At 43.3% G+C, this 27,750-nt stretch overlaps 2 protein-coding genes across 11 annotated transcripts in view; both read right to left on the reverse strand.

Annotated features, from left to right (window-relative positions):
- Positions 1 to 8,807, reverse strand: part of GPR155 (G protein-coupled receptor 155) — a 32,035-nt gene extending 23,228 nt beyond the window's left edge. For 3 of the 9 annotated variants that reach the window (XM_044426962.1, XM_044426971.1, XM_044426970.1), the window contains exons 1-2: positions 8,120 to 8,401; positions 744 to 1,251 (exon numbers count right to left, since the gene is read on the reverse strand). In XM_044426962.1, the coding sequence (XP_044282897.1) occupies positions 744 to 1,209 (466 nt within the window). In that variant the 5' untranslated portion in view covers positions 1,210 to 1,251; positions 8,120 to 8,401. The other 6 variants (XM_044426968.1, XM_044426965.1, XM_044426966.1 and 3 more) reach the window with 6 other exon arrangements.
- Positions 8,808 to 12,231: 3,424 nt separating this feature from the next.
- WIPF1 (WAS/WASL interacting protein family member 1) overlaps positions 12,232 to 27,750 on the reverse strand; it is a 73,392-nt gene continuing 57,873 nt past the window's right edge. For both annotated transcript variants that reach the window (XM_044427042.1, XM_044427043.1), the window contains exons 4-8: positions 25,914 to 26,078; positions 23,677 to 24,447; positions 22,126 to 22,347; positions 20,438 to 20,551; positions 12,232 to 16,607 (exon numbers count right to left, since the gene is read on the reverse strand). In XM_044427042.1, the coding sequence (XP_044282977.1) occupies positions 16,552 to 16,607; positions 20,438 to 20,551; positions 22,126 to 22,347; positions 23,677 to 24,447; positions 25,914 to 26,078 (1,328 nt within the window). In that variant the 3' untranslated portion in view covers positions 12,232 to 16,551. The remainder of the gene's footprint in view (positions 16,608 to 20,437; positions 20,552 to 22,125; positions 22,348 to 23,676; positions 24,448 to 25,913; positions 26,079 to 27,750) is intronic.

The following is a 27,750-nucleotide window of genomic DNA, read 5'->3' on the forward strand; positions in this document are numbered from 1 at the left end:
TTACACTTGCCAGGTTCGCATGACAACAAACTATGAGCAGTTGCTACAGATCCAAAATAGTAGCTGCACACACCTTGCACGTGCCACAACCTCAAGAAGAGTTAAGTAACTCTGGGTGGGCTGTCATGTCATGCAAACAGACCCACCCAGAGTTGGATCAAAAGTTTTGTGAGTGGAATTCCTTTCACTCAGTGGGGCAGACCTCCACCTGCTACCCCTATACTTCTCCCAAGCTTGCTGCCATTGGTTAGAGGGTCCTCTAGAACAGCATGGAATGCGCTGTGGGAGATCGCAGGAGGAATTACTGACAAATGCCTCAACCCTTCTGATTGATGAAATCTGCTTTTGCCCACCCCTGCATTAGACAGATTGAAAGCATGCCTGTTACTGACACTTTTAACTCTCCATAAACTGCTGAAATAAACACAAAGTAACTGCAAGGCAAGTACTCCAAAATTTCGATGCTCAGAAGTCATCCATGTATTCCCATGGGAATCCATGGGAGTCAAGCATTATGTGGAACAGCAGTATGTGAAAATGTTTATTTCTATAGTGCTACTTCACGCTTCTTATGATCAAGGCAGCAGAAACTATTGTGGTTTAAATTAAATATAGATAAGTTAGTAGATGTAACAATAAACATCTGTGCATTATGACTGCAAATGGTTACCATGAATTTCTAAAGCACAGAATGTTACAGGTCAATGACAAGACAAAGATGAATAAGTAAAATTACTTCTTACCTATAGGATATCCCAGTGCAAAGTCATTGCTCTGAGTAGCAAAAATAGGAAAGAGTCCAGCTTTGCTAAACCGCCTCTCAGGAGTGACTATCAACAGTGTTAAAACACAGACTAAGAAGAACACCGATGCTTTGGCCACCAGGATGCTGTACAGGAAGGACCAATTCACATTGGAAAAATTCAGAACGACCATGTTCTTGAACAACAGAGCTGGTAGTGCAAAGCGGGACACAAAGTTTCCCAGTCCTTTGGCCTGAGTAGATGTGATTATGTTAACCCTTCCTGCTATATATCCACAAAGGATAATGCCAAAGCATTGTAACAAGGCTGGGAAAAGCTTACTTATTGACATAGAAGGAGAACTGTTAGTTAAGTTCAGCTGGTATCCAAATTTGCCTGAAAGGAGACCAGACATATTAGCAGCAGAAGAGAGATTTTTTGTGCTGACGGGAGTGAAAATATTCATGTTTGTTCACCACTTCTGAATGTCTAGCATGTGGATCCTGACCTATAAAAGAAGAAAGACAGTGTTACTTGATTGTCACCATAAAGTTGATGTTATGGTTTACCAATTATTCTTATCTTGCATCTCCAAGATTTCTAACCAAAAAGCATTTTCACTTGTTGCCAGGTACTGAAAATATGTACAGCATAGCCCCTTGTTATCATTTATTAAGCACCAGCATGTTTACAGAACTAGCAATAGGAGGATTACAGAGAGAGCCGGGGCGGAGCAAGGTCAGAGCTGTGTGTACATTGTGCTTATAAGTAAAAACCCTGAAACAAGGCAATGCCATTTCTGCACCAAGAAAATTATATTTATTTATACACAGATTTTATCAATGTTTTCAAAACTCAGAACTGGAACCACAAACAACAGAACACTAGTTTTCCTTCTGTTCTCCCATAAAGTAATTTCTTCAGTAAGTTTAACCATTTTGTGATTTCTGCGTATTCTTTGAGGACTGAATCTGGTTAAGTATACAGCCATTAACTGCTTTGCAACCACTTTAAGATTCAAACTACATTGTGATGTTGCTGTTGTTTAATAGGGCCATCTTAACCCAGTGAGTAACACCATAACTCCTCATCAGTTTAACCTGTTTTTTCTTCAATGGCTCATGTTTGGGGTCATTTCCACCAGACATGTAACCTGCTCCTGTTTTAACACTCTGCCAACAATTGCCATAATCCCTTCTGTAGATTTTGTATTTCTCAAGCTAGAATATATCTGAAATATATAATTAAGTGATTATCTTTTGAAACTGAATTAAAACAAAGGTGTGTGGTCTTTTGTAAAAATCTCAGTCCTTAAAAAAAATCCCAGATGAAAGTTTCCAAATTACTAAATCCAGCCTGGACACAAGTGGAGAAGCCAGCATGATGGGATATAGGTGATTCAGAGGAAAGAACTGGGCTGCAGTGCTAGCAGCAGTGGAAAGCGTACCATAATTGTAATCTAATTGATGCAACTGCTTCTCACGTAATAAAAGAACACTGCATATGTTCAACCATGCCTGTATCTGCAGGGCAAACAAGATAGCTAGGCCATTCAACAGCAATATAACCATAGCATCACCAGGTTCCTTCCTCATAGTAACACATGACGCTTGTAATTTCCATGATGCTTCTGGCTGTTTGGCTGCTATTATAAGCTCTTTGTTGTAACAGATTGTTAAGTTTCGTTCCTGTCGGCCTGCCATACTGCTGCTGTATGGGCAGTGCCATACAAAATGGTATTTCAGTGCTCCATGGGGCATTGTAGGATAGGACATTATATAAACCTTGGGCTGGGCCAAATTTGGCTCTCGTGTGTCCAGAAAAGCACACTCTTTTCTGACCCTTAGACTTTTTCTCCTTTACTCCCAAGAAAGCCAAGTTTCCTACCTTTTCTGTATTTAAAAAGTTGAAATGTGAAGGCTCAGTTATTGCTAGTAAGACATTTAAGCTACAATATGCCAGGGGTGTGTGTGTGTGTGTGTGTGTGTGTGTGTGTGTGTGTTGACCCCAGCCCTCTTCCTTCAGCCGTGGCTACCACTGGAATGTGGCTCTTCCAGGCACTCCTCAAAAACTCCAGGAGATACTCTGGCTGAAGGAGGTTTCTCCATCATGAAGGTCAGGGTGGCCAATTCCGTAACTGAGTTTCATGGCCTACTGACAGGCGACAGGGAGTCCCTCCAAGATGTGTCTTGTAGAACAGGGACCTAGAGTCCAGATTTGGACATCCAGGAGCACACCTGGAGACCAGGCATCTCCACACTGCTTAGCAAAGCAAAGCAGAAGCAGGCAAGCAGCCAGGTGCCAGTAGACTTGTACCCATGTCCTCCCAAACAATCCATGATTAACCAACCATGGGTTGTTTCATTGTGCAAACCCAGATAAAGTTGTTCCCTAAATGTGAATCCTTAAGATTTCTCTCTCTACAGATAATAACCCTATGTAAATATCCCTCAGTACCTTATTCATTTTGTCTACAGAGCAAAGGTCTGATTTGCCCATTTCAGTTCAACAGCCCGATTCACATGCAATGACAAAGTATGGATGAAACCATTCATAGTTTGGCAGGCTCACACCAGAGTAAGCGAGTCATTTTTGCACTTGTGCTGCTTCTGCTTTGTGTCTGGTTTCATGAACAACTTCTGCCTAAAACCAAAATTCAGGGTTGTTGAGGGACAAACAACCTGAAGTTGAATCAACATTTGCTGCTGGATCATAAAACACTACTAAAATAAGAAAACCAAACATGGTCTGGTATATATGAATCGACCTGGCAGTAAGGACTATTCTTATGGTTAGTGACCTTAAGATCACCTGTGTATCACCCTGAAGTGGAAAACCTCTTGCACTATATTCTACACTGTTCTTTATATTATGAACCTAGAGAAATTTTTTTGACTAGTATGTTACCCGCCTTTAATGTTTACTCTGATTCTGAGAAATTACTGTCTTTTTAATCAGATGCTGATCCACATGTCTCTTACTAAGTTTCTCTTTTTGCTCTCACAGCTAAAAAGATAAGAGCTAGGAAGGCGTTAAAGGGGAAACCATCCTGAATTATGCCTGGTCTTTCTTTAGTACTGAAAAGAATTCAAAAAGAAACATATCAGAGAGAAAAGAAAAACTGTAGACCAGAGGTAGGTACCATTCGGGACCCACAGGCACATCTGACAATTTGAGAAACTGCCATGGCTACAGCCACAAAATGGCTCCCATTGTAGGCTTATCAAGTAACCCACCCAAACTACTGTGTACAAGGCAGAGGTGGGATCTGAATGACAATACACTAAAGAATACTGGGAAATCCTTAATTTTCAGATTCCTGTTTGTTTTTCTCCTTCTTGTTGGTTCGGTATGTCTCAAAGGAAAGGATCAATATGCAGCTACCTGCAGTTTCTGAGCTTCACTTTCTAGCCCAGTGGCATCCATGGGAAATTAAGATGGCAGTAGCAGGAGGTCCTCACTTTGCTACAAATGACTGCAACTGCCAGTAAGAACTCGTGTTAATCTGCAAAAAAGTTAGAGGGGTAGGGTACCTTGGCAAGCACAAATAAAGCTGTCGAGGGGCAGGCTGAGGCCCACAGGCCTTACTCTTATGACAGATTCATAGCATCTTTTTTATATTGATTACAGACACAGCCAGATTTTCTGAAATCAATTTACAACACTTGTAAATTTTCTTTTCATCATTGATTTTCTTTACATCAATTTCATCACTTGCCTGAGCCTAAGCAAGCAAGGAGGAATTAAAAGTACAACCCAACTTCGGGCAGGTCACTTTGGCTTATTTCAGCATGTTCTTCCAAAGAATCCAATAATGGTGTTAAGATTTCCTCATTCTGTGAACCTGCTGAGACTCCTGCTAGCCTCAAATTAGACAGAGATGGATTTTTTACTTTGCAGGCACCCATCCTTTAGTCCATCATGGCTGCACAGATCTGAAGAATTCATAAGTATTTTGGAGCCTAGCAGGACTAGATTGAAATGATGAACTACTTATTACTACAACTACAGGCAAATTTTGCAAAACATTCCAAGAATGTCACTGCATAGATGACAACTTACCATTTTTTTAAAATTCCTTTGCCCCCTGGCCCTGAAATAGTCCTTGGAGAATCTAGCAGCATGAGAAGTTCCTCCCACTGGCCACCTGCTACAACTGTGGGGCTCTCCAAGAGCAACGCAGTCAGTCACTCATCCATGGTAAAGGCCACTGTCTGGTGGAGGAGTATCAGGCTAGGACAAAGGGAGGACCGTATTTAAATCCTCAGCTGTGAAGCTCAGTAGGTGGCAGTAGGTTAGTCACCCTTTCTCAAAATAAAGCTACCTCAAAAAGATGTTGCAAGGATTAAATGGCAGGAGGGGCAGAATAAAAAGGTGAAATAGAATTGGTTAATGGGTAAATGCCAACAAATATTTTACTCAGAGTAGACCCATTAAATGTGTATGTATGCCTTACACTGGATTTACCCATATTGTGTACACATGTGTTTGTAATTAAATATAAATATTAAACTCGTTATCTTGTTAATCTTATATCAAAATTTAAAATATACTAGACCAAACAATTGGTAAGACTTTTTCAACAGTCACATTTCAAATCATACTGACTATAACCTGAGGATGGGTGAGGAGTATATGGCCCTGCAAAAGTTGGACTACAACACAGACAATGGTGAGGAATAATATAGTCTAATAACATCTGAAGGACCAGATGCTTATTCTCCACAGTTGCTTTAAGGCCTCCCTATTGCAAACCCTCCCATATATAATTATGGTCAAGTCACATTAACTACTCGATCATCTGAAAATGTAGGTTGAAGTCAACTCTGCTGACTTGCCAACCATCCTAGAGTCATTGTCTGTTCTGATCATGGTAGCCAGATGGTGATATGTCACCAAACTCACACTGGTCCTGTTGATGATCAAGCCCACAATAATCTTACTGAAATCATGCCATGTTACAACCCCCGCAAAATGCTAGGCATAAGGGCAGATGAGTAATGCTGCAAGCCTATAAACAATTATTTATAGGGTTCTTCCCTGATTAATGGCACAATCCTATATATGGCTACTCGAACTAAGTCCTATTACGTTCATTGAAGTAAACTGCTACAGATTTGCAGCCAAAGAAATTGTGGTAGATCAATCATAGAGTTTTTACTTGACTGCCTGAACAAATTTGCTTATGCAAAACCAACACTTAAGAAAAATGTCCACTTCTTTTCTTTTTAAATGATACATGCATCCACCACAGCAAGCATAATCTTAGATTCCTTCCTTGTTCCCTAAGGGACACAGGATGAATGCTTTTTAAGGTGGTATTTATCATCTGCAGTTTAGTATTAAAAGGCTTAAACATCTGAAAGGTTTAAACAAAATGGTCAATTAAATACTGAAGCTCTATTTATTTGAGAAGAAAACATCAATGAAAGTTTACTTCAAAGTTTACTATGCTAGGACTGAAAATACAATTTGGTGAAGGCGAGATTGCTACATTCTCTTAAAAATAAATGGATTTAACTAAAGTTGCTCTGATTTCAATTGAAACTGAAACCACCTAACTTCTGGTTCAAATAACAATGTGATAAAAAGTGAGTAGTGAGTCTGAAAACGGAGAATGCTGGCATTTTTATCAAGAATTATATAACAAGAACCATGCTGAATCAAACCAAAGACCCATCTAATCTAGCATTCTGTTCACACAGTGGCCAACCAACTGCATGCAGGACGTAAGCACACAACACTCGCTTTTTCATATTTTCCAATAACTAGGATATATAAGCATACTGGAGCCAAGTGTGGCATAATGGTGAAGAGTGCAGGATTGGGACTCAGGAGATCTGAGATTTCATTCCCACACATCCATGGAGCTTACTGGGTGACTTTAGGCCAGACACAGACACTCAGCCCAACCTTTGTCACAGAGCTTTTGTTGTGAGAATAAGAACTGAGAACAGAAGTAGAATTATGTAAGTGACCTCGAGTTCCTTGAAAGGAAAAAAAGTTAGGATATAAATATAGCAATAATACTGCTAACAGCCACTGAAGTTGTTCTCCTCCATGAATTTGTGTATTCCCCTTTGGTTGCCATCACTACATTTTATTGTGCCAAATTCTGTATTTTATGTGCTATAAGAAGTCCTCATTGTATCTGACTTCTTCATCTCCCATTGCTTAGCTTCATTAGATAGCCTATTTCTATTATGAGAGATTTTTAAAATCCGTTTTTTCCACATCATGCATAAGTTTGCACACCTCTACTATGTCTCTTAATATGTGCCTTTCTTCTAAGCTACGCCGTCTTAGATATTGTAACCCATGCTTGGGGGAGCTGCTCCAGTCTCAGGATCATTTTGGCTGTGTTTGCCAACTCTAAAGCAATTTTTTGAGGCATGGTGCACAATATTCCTAATGTAGTCAACCACAGATTTGTATAAGGAAAGCATAATGTTGGGAGCTTTATATTCCTTTTCTAAGCATGGCCAAAATAGGGAAGTTGCCTTTGTCCCAGCAGCTGTGCATTAGGCTGACATTTTTGTTGAAGTACACTGTTAACCTTCAGGTTAGTTCCAATAAAATGATGGTGATGAATGTGTGCTTGCAAATGAGATTATTAACAACACGGATGATGATTTATCCTTCCAAATACACATCATCACCATCATTTTACTGGAACTTATCTAAAAATAACAAATCTCCAGTAGCGCTGCTTTCCGTACTACACCTCAAAGAGGCCACTTTAAGAAGCTGGTCCTCTAATTTGCACTGATGTAAAAGGAAAACTTATCTTGCAATCGAGACGCAAAAGAAACGTCGCTTATTTGGTTTGCAACACGTGAAAGGGCAGAACACGCATGCACAAAAACCGCACGTACGAGGGAGCCGGCCTCCGTTTGAACAGAAGGGTGGCTCCGCCCACGCCCATTCGCCAGCGACAAACTGCATCAGGAGCACGCCACCTTGCAAGGCCCACTGCAGCCAATGGGATCCCGTTTACAAAGGAGGGGAATTTATTGGCGGATAGTTTTGACTGGATTTGGACCTCAGCGACATTGGCGCACGCAGCTAAACCAGAAGGGACGAAAGGGGCAGCTCCAATACACTGCAAAGCCCACGGAAAAGTCACGGCGCTTCTGCGACACACACGCGCATTCATCTCAAGCAGGAGACCAGCCCCCGCTCCCATGCAGCCGTTTACCAGCCTTCCCCAACTGGGTGCCCAGCAGATGTGTTGGACTACCGCTCCCAGCATCCCCCGTGCTGACTAAAGAATGCTGGGAACTGTGGTCCAGGAGGGTTGAGGAAGGCTGCCGTACACCCCAAACACGCCACCCGTGCCGGTCACGAACGAGGAGGCTCCAGACGGATTTCATCACCTGACCTCCCGAGCCAGGAGTCCGAATTAGGGCTCAGTCAGAGGCACCAGAATGGCCGCCCCTTCGCGTGCCTTCTTCCCTCGGGGGTCGCTTCACTTTTGGCGGTCTCGTTGGCTATTTTTGCCCCAGGAGCGGGCAAGCTGTCCTCTGTCCCCATGTCCCCGCAGCAGCTGCTGCTGCCTGCTGTCCACGGCGAGCCAGGCGCACGGCGTGGCGAAGGGAAGCCCCGAGGCGGCTTCCCGCACGCGGCGGCGGGGAAGGGGACGGAAGCGCCTCTGCCTTGTTTACCTGCCCTCGCCCTGTTACGGGGGCTGAAGCAACGCGAGGACAAACAGGACAAGCATCTCCGGCCCTCGGTGCTGGGAGTCCCGCCGCCGCCGCCGCCGCCTGGCCGGGAGCTGCGGGCGTGGGGCTGAGCCGGCTGCGTGTGAGCTCACCGCAGAGGCGGGACTGCCCGGCAAAGCCCGCCCCGCGCCGGAGCCAAGGCGCCTGCTCAAGATGGCGGCCGAGGGGCGCTACCTTTGCTGCGGGCAGCAGAAAGGCGCTGCTGGCGCTCGCAGCGCTGGACGGCGCGGCCCCGCGCAGTGTCGGGACTCCCGCCCCGCCGCGCCGCGACTTGCCTGCTCTCTGCTGCAGGCGGCCTCCCCGCTGTTAGGCGGGTCGCAGGGATGTTTACGGGAAGCGGCTGCTACTTGGCCCCCTGCTCGGTGGGCGGGAGAGGGCTCGCGCTCACGTGAGGAGGCGTCGATTTATCGCCTTGGGCGTTGTGTGCACGCTCCGGGGAGTAAACCCGACGGTATGCGTGGTTACTCTGAGTTGCAACTAATACTAGCCCTGTTTCGAGTAGGCTAATTGAAATTAATGGGAAAAGGTAGGCCAATACTGGATGCAACCCAGCCCTTGCAGGGATCCTTGTGGTGGGCCAGATTTTATTAGCTCGATGCCTCTACGGCTGCCCTTCCCGTTTACCGCTCTCCTCTAACCCATGTTTCCTGAGTTGTTTTCCTCCCTCCATATTCAGCCTTTTCTTTTAAATCTGTAGTTGCTAGGGATGGGATGGCTGAGGTGACTTGGATCGCATATGCTTCAACTGTCTTTATTCGGGAACAGCCTCCTATTTGTCACTTGAGACTCGGGTGGCATCGGTGGCCCAGAATGCTTTCTGCTCAGCTTCGATGGATGGCCCAGCTGCACCCCTTCCTGGCAGCGATAGCCAAGCTTCAGTGATCTAGGCGCTGGTAATCTCTAGATTGGATTATTACAATGCATTCTCTTGAAGATGGTCTGAAGATCCAGCTGGGAGCCACAGGTCCGAACACATAAGGCCAGTTCTGGCCCACCTGCAATTGGCTGCCTGTATGCTTCCAGTACTAATTAAAGGTGCTGGTCTTAACCTATAAAGTCTTACATGGCTTGCCACCACAATACCTACCAGAGTGCATCTCCCAGTATACCCTAACACGAAGCTCAGCCTCTGGAGCCACCTTCTGGCTACCACCCTCTCAAGAGCTCAGAGGGTGGCAACTGGAGGAGGGCCTTTTAGGTGGTTGCCCCCCTTCTGTAAAACTACATCCCTGATGTGGTCCACCTGGCACCAAATTTGCCGTCTTTTCAGCACCAGGTTAAGACAGCCCTCCTGCCTGGCCATTCAGGGACCTGAAATGATTAGCCAGATGCCTGTCTTTTACTCTTGGCCAGGTCCTTTTCAGTTGTCTCTTACTGCCTTTTCATGTTCTTTTAAATTATTTTTAATCTTTAAATGTATTATCTATTGTATTGTATTGCTTTTATACTTTGTAAACAGCCCAGAGAGCTTTAGCTAGGGGTGGTATAAAAATGAAAACAATAAAATCTGGTAATTTGGTGTTGAATTGTTGTCCCCTCCCCCCCCCCAAAAAAAAATTGGGGATGTGACATCTTTAAGAGTTTTATTGGTTCTTGGGCTGCATGGAAGGGGCCTGAGAGGCAGCTCTTTTCCACCTGCCTCTTCGCAAATGCTGCTGCTGATTCAGGAGGGCTGAGCCTCCCCCCCCCCCCCCCGCTTTTTCTTGCTATGTTGCCAGGTGCACAAAGGAGTTGTTGCCTTCCCCAGATCAGATCCTCACCTTGCTGTGTACCTATGCAGGATGAATACTGGACATGGGTCAACGGCTCCTTTTCTGAAATGTGTTAAGGTGTGGCAATAACAGAGATACTTGTTATATTGAGAGCTGGGCAGCAAAGTGAAAGGAAAAGCAACTGAATGGGTCTTTGCATATTATCTGTTGCACTGTCTAGGACTAGGTAGTTTCTAGAATTTAAATCTTACCTCAGGCACCAGCAGACACCATCACCTCAGTAAGCATCTGCAACAATCATGAAACTTTGTTTATATTTTCTAATGGTTCTAAGCAAATGCATAAACAATAGTATTAAAAAACAAAGGAAATGTATTCAGAACAATCTCCAATAAAAATATTACAATAAAGGCAATAATAAAATGGGTAATATATCTCACAAGTTGCAAGGAATATTAGTCTGACTGAATGGGCTGGTGGTTATGAGGAATTACTTCAAACCTATCTTCATGGATTAACTATGTATAACCGACTATATCTGCTGAGCTCTAGTTGTTACCCCCAACCTGCTACTCTCCAAATATTTTGTACTACTCCACCCATCATCCCTAATCCTTGGTACTCCTGGCTGGGGCTGAAAGGAGAAGTAGCCCAGAACATCTGGAGAACAGCAGGCTGGGATTAGCCCTTCTGCAGTAGAATAACACAGCTTCTCTCTGGCAGCCATTACAAATGTAAGAGAAACATTATAAGCACATTATCTGCAATTCATCCTCCATATGTAAATTTATTATTGTTTTTGGTTGTCTCTTCCTACCCTCAAATAATCAAATTTCGGGTATCTAGACAGTGAGATGAGTTCCTCACGTGACAGAGGATGGGCTCCAGCATGTTGTCAGCTCTTAAACTGATTGTATTTTTAATCATAAAGGAGATGGTTCGTTTGGACTTTCTGCACTTCAAGACTCGGGCTGCCATGGATCTAATCATTGGTTTTTGGTATCAGTGATGACTGCTGTTCAGCATGGCTGATGTTGCTGTTTCATTAAGAAGCACCACCTAGTGTTGAGATAGTAAACTTCATTCTTACTTTCTCAAAAGTTTGTTGAGGAGATTAGATCAAAGAATGTATCTCCAGAATGTTCCTGAACATTAGGGGAATCTCATATTTATTTTTACATGTTGCATTGTCTAATGTCACTAAATTTCAAAAAAATTATTTGCTCGTAATACAGGAGAAATATCTGAATAGGAGCTGTTAGAAATCCAGTATCCCTTTTTAGAGGATCATTCCCATAGAGGGAAATGTTAAGTAGGAACAGGCCTACAGGTTTAATTAAAATTCACATAGTTACAATGCATCAGTGGGAGTTTGTTCATTGTCTTCATGGCTGCAGCACAATCCAAAGAAAATTAGGCATGCTAAAGTATCAACGTCAGCAAAACTGAAGTGTTTTAAAGTATGCACACTTCATGTTGTATCCACTATTGCATCTAACTTGCATCCCATTCACTTCAGTACGTACACTCCACATAAGACAAACAATGAATGCAGGCCTTAGCTCCCACTGAATTCAGTCAAATTTGGACATGCCTGATATTTGTTTATATTCCACCTTTTTCTTTTCAAGCAACTCTTGGCAGCTTACACAATTCTTTTATTTCCACATTTATCCTTACAACAACCCTGAGAGGGAGGCTGGCCAATTGCACTAGAATGCTTTACAAAGGAAATCCTAATATAGGAATTATTTATTGTGAATACATATATATATGGATTCAACATGTAAAAGCAAGATCTTAAATGAAGAAATATATTTCTGAAATGCAAGTGATAAGGTGTGCATGTGGGGGGTATGAGTATAGTCTGAGTCTTAAAACTGAAGAATAACCATCCCGATTGACCAGCACTAGCAGGACACTGTATATGCCATCCTGATGGAGCACGCAAGTGTGAACAGGTTTGTGTGTGAATCACTGTTGCAGGATGAGGGCAAGATGCATCAATCTACATCATATATTCATGTTTTCATAACACAAATGCAAGCACAGCTCGAACTGGAAAACTTTGCTCCCATTTTATTTGCTATTTTGGATAGACATGAGCTTTCATTTGTCTTTTAGTTTCTCTCATTTGAGTCACAGTGATAACATACAGATATTTTAAGATATGCATGTTAATAATCCAAAGCAAAGTCAAATAAAACATCTTATTTACAATATGGCAATGTTGTACACCTGTACAACTTTTAAACACATGTGGGGATATGCACTACATATTGAAAATGTTTGCCAAGTTCACAATCCAATTGATTCATTAACTCATAAAATGCAACCTACAGAATTTTCAAACTTTTATCTTTTTCAAGACCTCAGTCCTAAACTCATTATCAATTTCATTGACAAATCACAGAACTTGCTTCAATAAAAAAGGCAATTTGCCATGTTTTATCAAATGCAATGCTTGCAGATGCTAGACAACAAATGAGCTGAGATTTCATAGAGTAATTATGGTATGTTTGAAATAGTTGCCCAAGGGACAAGATCTGATATATTTTCAAGACAACATCCATTTTGACATTTAAAAAGTGGTTTTAAAATATATTAATGGTACAATCGTATAAACGCCTTCTCAAAAGTAAGCCCCAGTGAGTTTCATGGAGCTTTCTCTCAGATGAGTGGATACAGGACTGTGACCTAAGGCACCATAAGGAAGAAGCTATTTTGATTTCTGCCATTTGATCATTGTGCACAGTCAAATAAATACTTATTCTAATATATCTATAATACAATGATATATTAAAATGCTGTTTTTTATAGATTTGGTGAAATAAAAAGTGTTATACTTTACACAATCCAAACAAGTCCTATTGTCTTCCTTGAAGAACTTTCTGCCACTACTTTAGATACACACTTTGAGGAAGATTCCTATTATGAAGGAAAGTGCAAAAATTTTATCCTCTGAGGAGAAGTGCTAGCTTCTTTGTTTCACTCGGAAGGCCACGTTGCATTTTAAATGCTAAGGCTTTGGTCAGAATTTCAGATATTGCACTTTAATTAATTTGCCAATGGCACAGTCAACAGAGTAAAACAGACATTGAATCTCAAGCATTTCTGAGTACCGCAGGAATGGATACTGTTTATAGGATGCTGGTAAGGTTTCTTCCTTCCGTTATTTGTCTGGCTTTCTCCAGCAGTGCAGTGGAGTCACACCTCTCAGTCTCAAAGCACTGGGACTTTCTGTTAGTGGGGACAAAGGCATATACTGTGCCTGCTCAGGCCTCTCGTTCTTTCTGTGCTTAGCTGATGGGGAGAGATGGCTTTTCCTAGCATTGATATATTCCTGCTAGTGATCCCTGTCATGATAGAAAGCCTTCTGTTCCTCATCAGGCCAGTGAAGCCCCCTTCGCTTTACAAACAGCCTACATCTGGGGGAATGCCAATTGCTCGAACTAGTTTGTTGCTATGGAACAGCACAGCTGCCTGAATGTTTGGGCTTGCCTTGGCCCATGGCTGTGGGGACAATTGTGTTGAGTGGCTGCAGTCCGAAAGGTGCTGCCACAACCACAGCCTTTCCCACTCCTGGCTCTTCATGTTTACTTGTTCCTTGCTGTCCAGTTTCCCACGACTGTGTGAAGAATGCTGCCACAGAACTTCCCTCATTCAAGGGCAAGTCCACTGACAGAAATGAGTGAATGCTGCTGCGAGAGAGCCACTGACAGATCGGGTCATGTTTCCACCTCTACCGCTAGTGTTTCTACCATTAAAACTCTACTGTATTACCTAACCCAGGTCCTTGGCTGATCTCTAGTTTATAGAAGCACTAACCACTGCAGTGAATTCAGTTCTTCTCCATCATCTCCATCTGACTATTGAAAAGGGAATTGACTGTTAAACCAAATGCACTGTTTCTGCAGCATTTTTGTTTAGTTTTTTAAAAAAATCACTGTATAACACTTTGTACTTCATTTATCGGAAAGTTCTAATGTTCCAGTTCCAGTGACAAAATGTAATTTAATAATTTAATCTTTTACAGCCTATTTTCTATAAAACATTGCACATACAAGGGTTAACTGGACTGGAACTGAAACCATTAATACTGCATATATGTCAGGTTATTAAGTACATAGGAAAAGAGGAACAATCTGGTGAGAAATTCATTATTACTTCAGAGTGCATGATTGTGAAAAGTGTTGCAACAAACTCTATGCAAACCCCTCTCAGATGAGCTCTGATATTACAGTGAGATCCACATAGTTGAATCTTTAAATACCTGAATTTTTTAGGATTTTTATTTTTAAGGATTCCACCACAAGAAAAAGTTCATGGAATGTACCTCTAAGGCCAAAAGTTGACCAGCATAAGCATGTTTAATCAAAAAAGTCATTTAAAAAGTTTCATACATGTACACACTGCCAGAAACTGCTAGGCTATTTCCTCCATTTCTACATACCAAATTCCATCTTCATTTACCATTGGGGAAATGCACAAAGTAGAAAAGGTGCAATTTTGGCTGCTAATGCTAGTCACACAAAGCACCATTGTATATATTTCTGAATTCCTTTTCAGAGTTTCCCCAATGATATGTTTACTTTTTATGTGCATCTCTAAAGAGGTTTTGTTCTAACAGTCCCTCCACAACTCAACATTGTACAATGTTACATGACACATGTGAATATGTCAAACTTCCCAATTCTTCCATCATAGAAGCACCAGAAAGGTCATCCTGTGGGCTTCAAATTGCAAACCAATACAAAGCAGGTTCTTGAAAGCCATCTTCAGAGATTGCTTCCATAGGCAGTCATTTTATTCATCAGGTGAGTTCCAGGCAAGAGCCATAATTCCCCTAAGGGTTCTGTTTTGTCTTGTCATGTATCCATATTGGTGAGTAAAGTGAATGGGTTGTAAAACTGTCATGATGCTAACAATATAATCCACCCCACAATAAAACGTGGAAGTCCTTTCTTACAGTTTTATCAGATGAGAAAAATTCCATAAAAGTAAATTACATTTTGCAGCAAGGTCGGATATTAAATGCTGTTCTGTTTTGCACTCAAAATGAAAACTAAGTAAAAGCTTGTAACAGGTCAATGGAATGTGTCCTGCCGTCAGACATTTCCTGCTTGCATCTGGATGCTTGATTAACAGCTGCCACAGAAAGGGAAAAGGAAAGGTGTCTGCGCACCCAAGATCAAAATTAAAAATACTTTAATAGTAAAAAAAAGAACAGTTCAACTGTACCATGAAAGAAATGGAAGCTCAGGGCAGAAATGCTAGCAGAAAGTCAGAGAGTGTCTTACTGTTGCTTACATATGCTTTCATTTTTGAGTATTTGTCTTGGGTAGTTCCAAGTAGAGAGATTTTCAGTAATCAATGTCACAGAAGCCACGGGAGTCACTCCCCACCCCGCAGAGGAAAAGCCTAATAAGATGACGCTTACCAACACTGAAGGTTTAACTCCAAGACAGCAATGCTTCAGGACTGTTGTGTTTCAGCATCCTCCAGCAATGGAGTATGCGCCACGCTGCCGTGATGTGCGCTGCTTTTGTTTGAAAAGACGAATCTCCACCCACTCAGCTGTTTGGCTGGAAGGGCCAGTGGGAAGGGGGGTGGAATGGGACTGAATCTGGTCTGCTGGTCTACTCTGGAGATATTCATCAGCAGGGATTAAAGTGGCTCTTCATGCACTGTCCCATCTTCTGGGGTTGATGCACAGTATCTGGTTGGGCCAGCAATCCTCTATCCAGCCAGATTTACTCACTTGGAAGAGTACTTCTGTGTGCATGTTGCCTGGACTGTAGCATCAGAATTTGTTGTGGACTGGGGGAATGTCATACCGACTCTTAACAGCAACATTCTTTTGATCTTTCAAAAGCTAAAATCCATGACAGATTTAACAGATTGCCTGAATGAATAAAAAAATGTCATACAGTTGTCCCCACCTCTTTCTAGCGATGGGAAGCATTAACTGTTGGGCTACACAGCTTTATAAAAGTCACACCGATCCAATCCAATTTGATCAGCAATCTCACACAGACTGCAGTTTGGGAAAGCACATTATGAGCCATATTTAGCAAGTGCAGCAATGTGGAAAAGTATCCCCCAGTTTGAAGGAGCGGAGAATATAGCGATACCATGAAAAGGATAGGCTAAGGCAAGAATCTAAAGAAACCACTTCAGTCTCATGGAATTAAAACTAAATTAAGAGGAAACAATCTGGATTCTACCAGTTTGACTTGAAACACTGCATGGGGGTGGGATTTGTGTTTAAATGCACCACAGGAAAGGGGAAGGAAGCCTCCTGCTAATGCCAAATGCAGACAACTTTGAGAGTTTTGGAACAGCACTTATCCTGAAGGAGAGCAGCAGCTCACTTCACCTCGGAATAGGTGGGAGTGGTGGAGCACCTCTTTCCCTGCGGCTGGATCCACCTCAAAGGGAAAAAAACACACACACACAACAGCTTTGCATTAATATTTTAAAATACCATTTTTCATTGAAGTTTATGCCTAAGCTATACATTTAACATGGCTGGAACTGCTACTTTCAGTGGAGGCTGATGGCTCTGAAACCTGCCAGGCACTGCTTCCACTCTGAGTTGCAGTCTGAATGCTTAAGGAATTAACCCTGGGGCTCCTTTAAAGCTCAGGCTGCAACCCAGAGAGGATAAACTGCCCCAGTGAGATTGCCATCCACTGGCTTCTTCTATTAACTCACTTGAAAGTTTTCTGGTGTTTGTTAAATGTGACAGATAAAAGCATCCCATTCATAAATGATCTGGAATTGGGAGTAAGTGGTGAAATGGCCAAGTTTGCTAATGACACTATGAAACTATTTAGAGTGGTTAAAATCAGAAGGGATTGCAAAGGGATCTCTCCAAGCTGAATGAATGGGAATCAAAACAGCAAATGCTAGTGTAGAGAAATCTCAACTTCAGTTATACACGGATGTGATCTGAACTAGCAGTGATTGAGCAAGAAAGGGATCTTGGGGTTGTGGTGGACAGCTCAAGTCATAAATCAACCCAGTGCACAGCTGTTATGAAAAAGGCAAAGTCCCGGTAGGAACGGAACTGAAAATAGAACAAGATTGCACGCCATCACACAATTATTTGGTGCACTGCACTTAGAATATTGTGTATAGTCCTGGTTGCCTTACCTGCAAAAGGACATTATCGAGCTGGAAAAAGTGCAGAGAGGGGCAGCACAAATGATCGAGCAGCTGCAGCAACGCCCCTGTGAACAGCAGCTACAACAACTGGGCCTGTTTCACTTAGAAACAAGGTGCGCAAAAGGAGACATGATAGAGGCGTTTAAACTTATGCATGGTGTGGAGAAAGCAGCGAGGATTTTTTTCCCTTCTCCTGTAATAATAGAACCCAGTGTCATCGTATGACGCTGACTGGTAGGAAGGTTTGGATAGGTAAAAAACAGTACTACTTCTTCACACAATCCATGATTAAGCTGTGGAATTCACTGCCACAGAAAATAGTGGAGGGGACGGTCCATGGCTACTAGCCTTACTAGCTCGGCGCTACCTCCATCATCAGAGCCGGCGTGCCTGCATGCACCAGTTGCTGAGGAGCTGGGCAGGCAGAGGTCTTGCACCCACCCCGGCTGGGGGAACGTGCAGACAGTTGTTTTGGCCACAGTGTGACTGGGATGCTAGACATGGGATAGACTGATCCAGCATGGCTTTTCTTGCGTTCTTACGTACAGCTGTGATAGTCTGACATGCCTACAAGGTATTTATTTTATATCCCACCTTTTTTTCTTACTATGAACTCAAAGCAGCTTGCACCATTATCCTCCTAATGCTCTCAATCTTATCCACACATCCACAACCCTGTGAGGTAGGCTGTCTGTGACTGCCCCAAAGTCACAGTTGGCTCCATGGCTGTGTGGGGACTAGAGCCCAGACTGCCTGAGTTCCAGTCAGGAAGCATTTAACCACTATACTACATTGCTTATTTTATTTATCATCTTATTCATTTCTGAACAATACAGACAGTCAAATGGGTTTGCAGGCTTTTGAGCACAACAAAAAAGTACAAAAATGTTTTTTGGCTTGAAGTCTTCGTAGAAAGTTCTGCAAATATTTGTTTTTAACAGCTCTGGTGAGAAGCTACTTTTTCATACTCCCTTCTGGACTCAGAGTTACTTTATACTCCTAATCTAATTTTAATGAAAATGTAAGTTATTTTCTCCAGCACTACTCCAAAATTTGCCTTTTCCCTGAGTGCATCTTTAAACACATATTTATTAAATATTGCAAAGTTCTCTTCTGCAAACTATTATCTAAACTAAGAACTTAAACAAACTAGATTTTTGTTTTTCACATTTTATACTTGTTTTGAAAACATACAATGTCTTTCAAATTATTTCCTACTTAACAATTTCACACAGCCAATTTGCCAAGTTTACTGTTCTGATCATTTTTCATGTTTAGACACTAGATGTTGCTATTGATTTTATATCACTTTTTCATATGAATTTCAAAAATGGTTAACAAACTAAAATAATTTCACCCTCCATTTCTCTCTGTGGTATCTCTAAAAATAATATAATCTAAGCAAATCAAACAGTAGGAACAAAACATAATAGCAATAAAACCCACACAACTTTGCCTGTTTTCAGAAAGTTAGCAAAAAGGAATCAATATAGCTCTCTCCTTGGTAGGGAGTCCAAAATGCTGGGCCACTATAGACAAAGGTCTCTCTCCTAGTTAAAGCTAACCCAGCCTCTTCACAGGCTGACGTTCTAAACAGGATCTTGTCAAAAAGATCTTAAATGCCTGAAGAACAGTTCATATGGGGAAAAGACATTTGTTGACAGCCAATCAATGAGGTCTAAAAACTAAAACCAGAACTTTGAGTTTGGCCCCCAAAAGAAAGTAGCAGCCAACAGAGAAAGCAGCAGCCAGATATCTGTCTCAACACAATTCAGATGGGTTCCTGTGTTCCATGCTAACATTTCCAAAATGTCATTGGAGACCATGTTTTTATACCATTTCCCACCCCAAGTGGACTTTGAGCACTCTTCATGTGTGCTTGCTGGCAGAATCAAAGTGGAACTCAAGAAGCCATGAATCCAAGCACTAGCACCAGGTGATCCAATCCAGGAAACCCCACCCAGGGTAGAGATCAGAGGACAGGAGGAAATTCCTCTTCTTTGCAGCTAATATAGACATTCAGCTCCTCAGGTTCAACCTTCTTCTGCCAGGCCCCAGCAACTTTTGTTGGCATATTTACAAGGCTGAACTACCCCAAGGCCTTTAAAAAAAACTATGGACACGGATTGTGTGAACAGTTTTAAACATTCTGCTTAAGTCTAAGAAATGCTTCTGTGAAACTAGCCACACCACAAAAATATCACTGTGTGAGCTTTATCCTGCATGCATCACCTTGATCAAATCAACTGAAAAAGACAGTGTGTGGAGTCAGATTTTATGTTCAGGCTGTATGAAATTAGTAAACAAAGCATGCACACCAGTTCATTTAAAATACCAGCAACAGCTGAATGAAAAGGGGAAATAATGAATGTACTGTTTACTAAGTGAATGTCCATGTTGCTCCTGGCCATAAAAGTGCAACTGATGCAGAAGCAGAGCCTAGCTACATGCTGCACTCACCAAACCGCCAACAATTCTGACACCTCCCATTAAGACAAGCAGAGAAGTATGGAGGAAATAGCCAGGAAGTCAGAAGAGCTGCCCAGCTGATGATGATGAGCTCCCAGTGCTCCTCCTTTGTCAAACCCATAGGGAAGGAGGAGGTAGGCAGAGGCTGATGGACTAGTTAGTGGCCCTTGTTTCCCTGGGACGGCAGTTCTCCAGCTCCCTTTGCCTTCACTCACAACAAAGAGCTCAACTTACCTAAGACTACTTTTCAAACATTTGACTGACTGACTGCGCTTGTGATCCACTGCAGTATTTCTAAGGAAACTGCTGGGAGAAATTGTCAGGGCGCAAAGCAGTGTTAGAACACAAGTTTGATTTTATTATTTTTATATTATATTTGGTATATTTCTATCCCTCCTTTCTCCCATTGTGGAACTCAAGGTGGCTACAGGTAGTCTCCCTCCCAAATTGTTTTGATAGAGCCCATGGGAACTTTCTGCAGCTTTGCCATTTAGGATTCTCATTTAAAAACGACCATCACTGACATGCATGAATGTGCAAAACCCCCCATTTATTTTCATCTTACGTAGTAATCACATACACAGTTCTCTTTAAGCAAGCAACCTCATGAGAAAATACTTACTTCTGATGTCATTCCTTGCCAGTTTACTGGGGTAACTTTTGTTCATGGGCACATACGGCTCTGGAGGTGGCAAATCAGACAGAGGATGGAAGGAAAACCTGCTCTCCCACTCATCTAGATAACATACAAGAACAACGTTTGGAGAGTGTTCTGCTGCATCCTTTTGTGTTTAGGTCATGCCACATGAACACAAAATTCCGTTAAGACACTCATTCAAGGAACTTCCATTAGCATTTTCACTGTTAATATAAAATGGACTTCTGTGGCTTAGGGCAAGTAATATGGGACTCATTTGCTACTTTCTGGAGTCCACTAAGGGTGCTCTACGCCTGCCACTTATAAAAATTATTACTGTTCTTATTGCTAGCCATTAGGATGCTGTGAAATAGGTTTTTGTTGGTGCTGGAAACTGAGTTCAAGGGAAACGTGCTGGTGCTCACACCCCACGTCTGCCTTACACTCAGTCCTTTGGGCAGGTTACTTATCCTTAGCAATGCCTCCTATGTCATCCATTTTGTGGTGGGCAATTTCTCTTATGCAACTACGGTCCCCAAAGACTGCCTCCTCTTGGTTTAGCATGATTGATAAATCGTTGTATACTCTTTGAGTTTTATAAACCAATCCTATGCTAAGTTGAGAGTAAACCCTGAGGAGTACGGCTGAGCTCACTTCTCCAGAAACATGTACAAGATGGTGCTGTTGGTTATATATTAAGTTCAGACACATACGAATTTCCTCAACTTAGGGTCTCTCCTCTTCCTCTATAGGGCAGAGGAAATGTGTTGCTCTTATGCAGTTTCATTAGGAAATGCAACACTACTAGTAATCCTTACTTTTGCACAGCACCAAGCAATCTGCAAACTGTTACTGAGTACAATACCAAAAAGATAAATGATTGTATGTTTTTGAATTGGAACAATAACCCACTTACTCCACCTTGTATGTATGTGCTCAGCACATTTCAGAAACTAGCTTAACTTGGTAAACAAATTCTAAAATGCTTGTGTCAAAACTTCATATTCAGATAACATTTCAATCCTTTTTGAAAGAAGGCATAATTATGATTTCAGTGTTATTCACAGAACAGTAGACTTGGAAGGGACCAAGACGGCCATCAAGTCCAACCCTCTGCTGTCACAGGTCACTGATTTACACCATCCCACTCAGATGGCTGTCTAGTTTCTTTCTGAATGTCTCTGGTGTGGGAGAGCCCATGGTCTCTCCAGGCAGCTGGTTCCATTGTCGTATTGCTCTGACAGTGAGGAAATATTTCCTGAATGTGGGTTGTTGCAACTTGGGTTGATAATTCTGTGTCCTGCACTCTGGCATTAGCAAGAAGAGATCTTGACCTTCCTCTTTGTGACAGCCTTTGGGGTACTTCTAGAGAGATATCATGTCCCTCATCAGTCTTCTCTTCTCAAGGTTGAACATGCCCTGTTCTCTGAGGGTGGTTACAGCACAGGGTTCCAAGTCCTCCTGTACAGAGGGCTCTTGCCATGCAATTAGGGCTCCTTTCTCTCCTTCTCTGGGAGGGACCCTGTTTTCCTTCAGAGGAAAGGTGAACCCTCCCTGTAAACACCCATACACACAAGTACCCTTGCAGACATTGTACCAAAGGAATGGAGGCTGAAAGCCCCCAGCCCCATTTCTCCTGCTTCACACATCCAGAATGGGCTATCTTCACTTACCATCACAGGAAGACTCCTGGAAGCCATTTCGGATGGCAGATGAGGGTGGAGGAGGTGGCGGAGGGGCTCCGCAACCAGGCCTGTCAGGAGGCAGTGGCGGCACTGCTCCAGCTCTCACTTTATTATCGAATCCCCCTCTGGAAGGAAGCTGAGGAGTAGCTGGCAATGCCCGCAAAGTGCTACCATTTCTGCTTATTGGAGGTGGAGGGGGCGGAAGGGATCCTGAATACAAAAGAATAAACAAACAAACATTATTGCATTTTTATCAGAACACATCACATTCTCCCTCCCTCCCTACTTCTCTCCTCCATCTTCTACACTACAGCAGAGAGAATTTTGCATTTGGGAAATGCCTGCTGGTGGGCCTGAATGAAGTTACAGGCAGCACTATGGAAAGCTGTCTATGCCTCCTCTCTGAGAGCTAACCAATTCTCTGTGGCCTACAACTTCCTGACTCTGGCCGTGCTGTGTGAGGTTCATGGAAGCTGACATCCAACATTTCTGAAGGATACCTGAATTTTCTTGAGGATGGCTGTGCCAGATGAACGCTCCCTCAGCAGGATCCATTTAGACAGAATTACACTTGGACAAAACGCCATCCGAACTAACAGCCTCAGGTCAAAATCCTTCCCATACCTGCTTTTAAAGCTGAACAGGCCGAGTTTTCTGCCTGAAGAAACCCTGGCCCACAATGTTATTGAGCTAGTAAAAAATCAACTAAAATGAAATGATGTTTGCATGCACACAAATTTTCTTGCTTATGTCACAAGTTGCCAACTTCCCATGTTTTAAAATAAAAGACAAGGTAATATGTCTGAATCCAACACAAGACATCTTAAAATAGCTTTGCCTACCACTCAGGTCTCAAGTCTATCCTCTTAAGGAAGGCCCCATTGTCTGATTCTCTACAGCAGACATTTCATAGTGACACAGACAGCATGGTGCAGCTTGACGTCTTTTAACAGCAGCAGTGGGGTAAGTGGAGGCATGGACACAGAATCTGGCCTTAAGGTGGGGATGGGCAACATGCAGCCCTCCAGATGCTGTGGAACTGCACCTCCCATCAGCCTTCGCCAACACAGCCAGTGGGGTGTAGTGACAGGAACTGCAGTCCAACAACACCTGGAGATCCACCTGTTCCCCAGCCCTGCATCAGGGCAGGCTTGATGCCCAGGACTCTTTCTTGAGCATGATCCAAGTGACAGCAGCAACAAGGCCGTTTGGTGTCTGACTTGCAAACCTGGGGCCAAGTCTTCAGAATATTCCATTATATATTCTCTAACATCTCATGATATTCAGTTTATTTATTGATTATATTTATACCCCACTTTGTTCTGGAACCCCAGGTGGCTTACATAACCCTCCCCTTCATTTTATCTTCATAGCATCCCTGTGAGGTAGGTTAGGCTGAGTGAGTGGTGGGCGGAAAGTCACCCAGCGAGCTCTGTGTCCAAGTGGGGACTTGAACCTGGCTCTCTGGAGTCCCGCTCCAACACTCTAACACTATGCCACCTTGGCTTCAAATCAAAGGCAGAACCCAGGGAGCCTTACCTGATCTGCTGGGTGGGTCTCTGACGGGAGGTGGTGGCCTGTCCCCCGGCGGGGGCGGAAGAGGTCCCGAACGGCCAGAGCCAGGCAGACTTGGTGGAGACGGAGCAAGTGAAATGTTCCTTTGCGGAAGCCGTGGCATGTCATCACTTCCGCTAGGTGTTGGCGGAAGTGGAGGCGGGCCTGGCCTGCTCGGCGGAGCGGGAGGAGGGGCCTGCGACGCAAAGGAAGGCCGCGGTGTAGAAGGAATTGGTGGCTTGTTGTTCTGAGGTGGAGGAGGTGGCAACGAAGGCTCCCTGCTGAGGGGGGGCCTGTTTCCTGCTGGAGGTGGGGGTGGGGGCGGCTTGTCGTCTGTTGGCCTGCCCGGTGTGGGAGGAAGAGGAGGCCTGTTTGAGAAAGGAGAAGAACCACCCCCAAAGGATGGCTGGCGAGCAGGTCCTCCAAATCCTTGACTTCTGTTTCCTGGGAAAGGTGAAGGCGTGAGCCCTAAGCTGGCTTGCCTGGTTGCTCCTGGCACTGGGGGCGCTCCTCGGTTGTACAGGCTTGAGGGGACTGGTCTTGGAGTATTGGGCACAGGAGGCGCACCTGTGTCCAGCTTGGAAGCAGTGTCAGGTCTTGGCGGAGGCATTCGGCTTCTCTGTGGTTCTGGAGCTGCAGTCCTTGGCCCAGAAGAAGGGCTTGGAAATCGGCCTACGCCACCTGAGGGCGAAAAGGGCTTTGCAGATGTTGCTCGTCCTCCTGGTGGTAGTATTGGAGTCCTGCTCGCTGCAGAATCTGAGGGCAAAAGAAATTAGCAAGTTATATAGGAGGAATGATGGGGGTGGATTTGTAATCAGCTGAGAGCTGTTGTGAACAGTTGTGGATGGAATCTGTGAGTATTTTTGTCAATATTTACACCCAAGAAAAGCTCTTTGGAAAACACTCAATGCATCATCTAGAAGAGTTTTCATTGCATATGTGACGCACACGCCACTAAGTTCTTCATGCAAGCTCCCTCATTTCCTTTCATTCCAGCAAGTACAGGTTCTTCTGTTGTATATTCTCTATCTGATGAAGAGGCCTGCCAAAATCGCTCAAATTCAGTTCAATTTGAAGGGTGAAGGGAAGGGCGAAGAAATGTATTTTCTTTCTCTCGCTAGAAATTCTCTAGATGAGTCAGCTTCACAGGGCAACTTTTCTGGCACATTAAACACCATGAGATTAAAAGGAGTTCCACAAATAGCCTGTGACACGACAGATCATGCCAGTGCTGAAGGGCCGTATTATAGCAACAGCCTGTGTATTTTAACAGTGCTGTTGTATTCAAGGCCTTGCAGCAGAGGTCTGCCACTAGGACGGTCCTTCTTGGACCCTCCCGGTGGCCTGCTCACGGGCCCAACAATGTGACCTGGCTGCAGGGGGGAGGAGAATGGGTTCTGTACCACTACACCAGTGTGGCATAGTGGCTGGAGCACCGGTCCGGGAGTTGGGAGATGTAGGTTCTAGTCCTCACTCAGCTGAAGCTTCAGACCCGTCATGGACTCTCAGCCTAACCTACCTGGCAGGGTTGCTGTTATATGGATAAAGATGGAGCAGAAAAGGCTCTTGTAAGAGTTCCTTGCCAGAGGGAAAAAGGGGGGATATAAATGTCATGGAATAATAAGTGTGCCTTTTTGCTCTCTGATGTTCTTATTATATACTTTTACCATTGTTGTTTTGGATTTTAAAGTAAACTGTAAAACACCCTGAGCATTCTTATATTTTCAAGAAGAGCGGTGTACTCCTCTATTTGTGCTACAGGAGCTCGGCAAGGAGAGGGCAATTGTGGACAGTAACAGTGTGTGACGCAGTCTTGGAGAAAGGTTTAGGGGCCGAGTACCAAGGCATGTAATGATCTGTGCATAAAAAGGTGTGCTCTACTACAGGCAGTATGATGAAACGTTCATCTTGGCAAGCTCACAAGACCAAGGAAGTCAGTCAACATGGCCAGGGCATGCTGGGTGTTGAAGGACTTTTTCTGCCTAAACGTGCATAAAATTGCACCCTCCCTTGGCTTTTTATCTCTTAGGACACCATCATGAGCCTGCTTAGCCAAATGGAAGCCCTATAACTTCCATGCTGGCTGGGGAATGCTGCCAGTTGTAGGATGTTTTTCTGTGCAAACATGTGTAAGGCTGACTTTTAATTCGTTGGGCAGTGAGAATGTTACCAAGTTGCACTCACTAGACATATCCATTTTGAGCAAAATGCAACTTCCTTACCATTATCTCGGTTTGTAGATCTAAGTTTTGGCATCCCTGTCTGGAACAGGCCTCCCAAACCAGGAGGTCCACCACCACCATAGCTGGTGCTGCCGCCACTGCTGCTGCCACCGCCGCCGCCACCAGGGAAGCCACCGCCGCCGCCACCACCTGAACCTTTAGGTTCTACAGAGACAGGAGTGGGGAAGAAAAAGTCGTCAACCACTATTCTTAGCTCACAACAGAATTTGCAGGCTGTTGATACTTGCTGTCATTGTCGTCATCATCGTCATCATCATCCAGCAATATATTGCCCAGCAGCCAAAACTATCTGACTGGTTCAGAACAATTTATAAAAGTACAATAATAAAAAGTACAACAAAAATACAGAAACAATAAAATTCCAATGTGCAAAATGTAAAACAGTTTAAACATCTAAAACAATTTCAGTAAAAACTAGGACTGTTAAAATAGCTGGCATCCTATTGTATACCATCCTGGGAGTGGAAAGCAGTTTTAACCTGATACCGAAAAGATGACAACATTGGTACTAGGCAGGACTCAGTAGGAAGACCATTCCATAATTGGGGGGCTACCACTGAGAAGCCCTGTCTCCTTATTGCCTCTTTCTGGGCCTTCCTTTCAGGGTGCAGTCAGGAGAAGGCCTCAGATGCAGCCTGAGGTGTCCAGGTGGACTGAGGCTGGGAAAGGCATTCTGTCAAATATTGTGATCCCAAACCATCTAGGTCTCTACAGGTTAAAACCAACACCTTGACTCAGGCTCAAAAGCATATAGTGAAGGTAAGTGGGCCAGAAGAGGGGCTATATATTCAGACCATCTGGACCCAGTTGTTAGTTGGGCTGTCACATTTTGCACAAGTGGCAGCTTCCAAACTGTTTTCTAGGACAGACTCACATTAGAGTACATCGCAATAATCCTTCTTAAAGATTACCAGAGCATAGATTACTGAAGCCAGGCTATGTAGCTGGGCCACCAGCCAAAGCTGGTAGAAGGCACTCGGAGCTACCCAGCCTACCTGAGCTGCAAGTTACAAAGATGCGTCAAAGAACATCCCCAAGCTATGAACTTGTTCCTTCAAGGGGAGTGCAGAGGATCCAAAACAAGCAGAGTACCCTTGAGCTGAACCAGCTGAAAAGCATCCAATAAAAACAGACCAGGATGTGCTCTGGGAACCTTGCTAGATTCATCTCTATAATGCTGGAGCCAAAGTCCTGGCAGATGCAAGAGATTTTGTCCTGGAAATAGCTCACAGGTTTCTTACAGTGGGCCTCAGATGGATATACAAAATCCTTCGGGCTAGCATATAGTAGGCTCTAGACAATCCTTAACAAAGCTCTGCTGGGTGGCAGACAAAGACTGACTAGAGGCAGTGCGATGTTGTTTCTTTGTTGGTTTTTATTATTTGCAAAACAAGAGAAGAGGAGGAGTCAATTAAAATTATGAATTATATAAAAGCATATCTTTTTCTCATTAATCATTTATAGCACCATTCATGAGAGGGAAATGGGATTATTTTTTCAAATATATACAGTGATAAAAGCAGTTCATATACTTAAATAAACACCCAAACACATTTAATTCAATCAAATAATGACTAGTCAGGCCTCAGACAGTGAACTACTGGAGTTTGTGCATGTACATGCTCCTTCCCACAGCAAATTAACAGATTTCACAAGTTTATGCAGTCTAGTTAGTTGCGTATGAGTTCCTTGATTTAGCATGCTTCCAGATGGAGGGTTTCCAGCACTGACAATTCAAAGGCATTAGGTAACTATTCTGTCTGTTTTTCCTTAACCATTTTTTCAAGTAATTAAAACAAACCAAAGAAGTGGTGGG

Source organism: Varanus komodoensis, unplaced genomic scaffold (genome assembly GCF_004798865.1).
Source record: "Varanus komodoensis strain SLA01 unplaced genomic scaffold, ASM479886v1 scaffold18_1, whole genome shotgun sequence".
NCBI classification, from domain to species: Eukaryota; Metazoa; Chordata; class Lepidosauria; order Squamata; family Varanidae; genus Varanus; species Varanus komodoensis.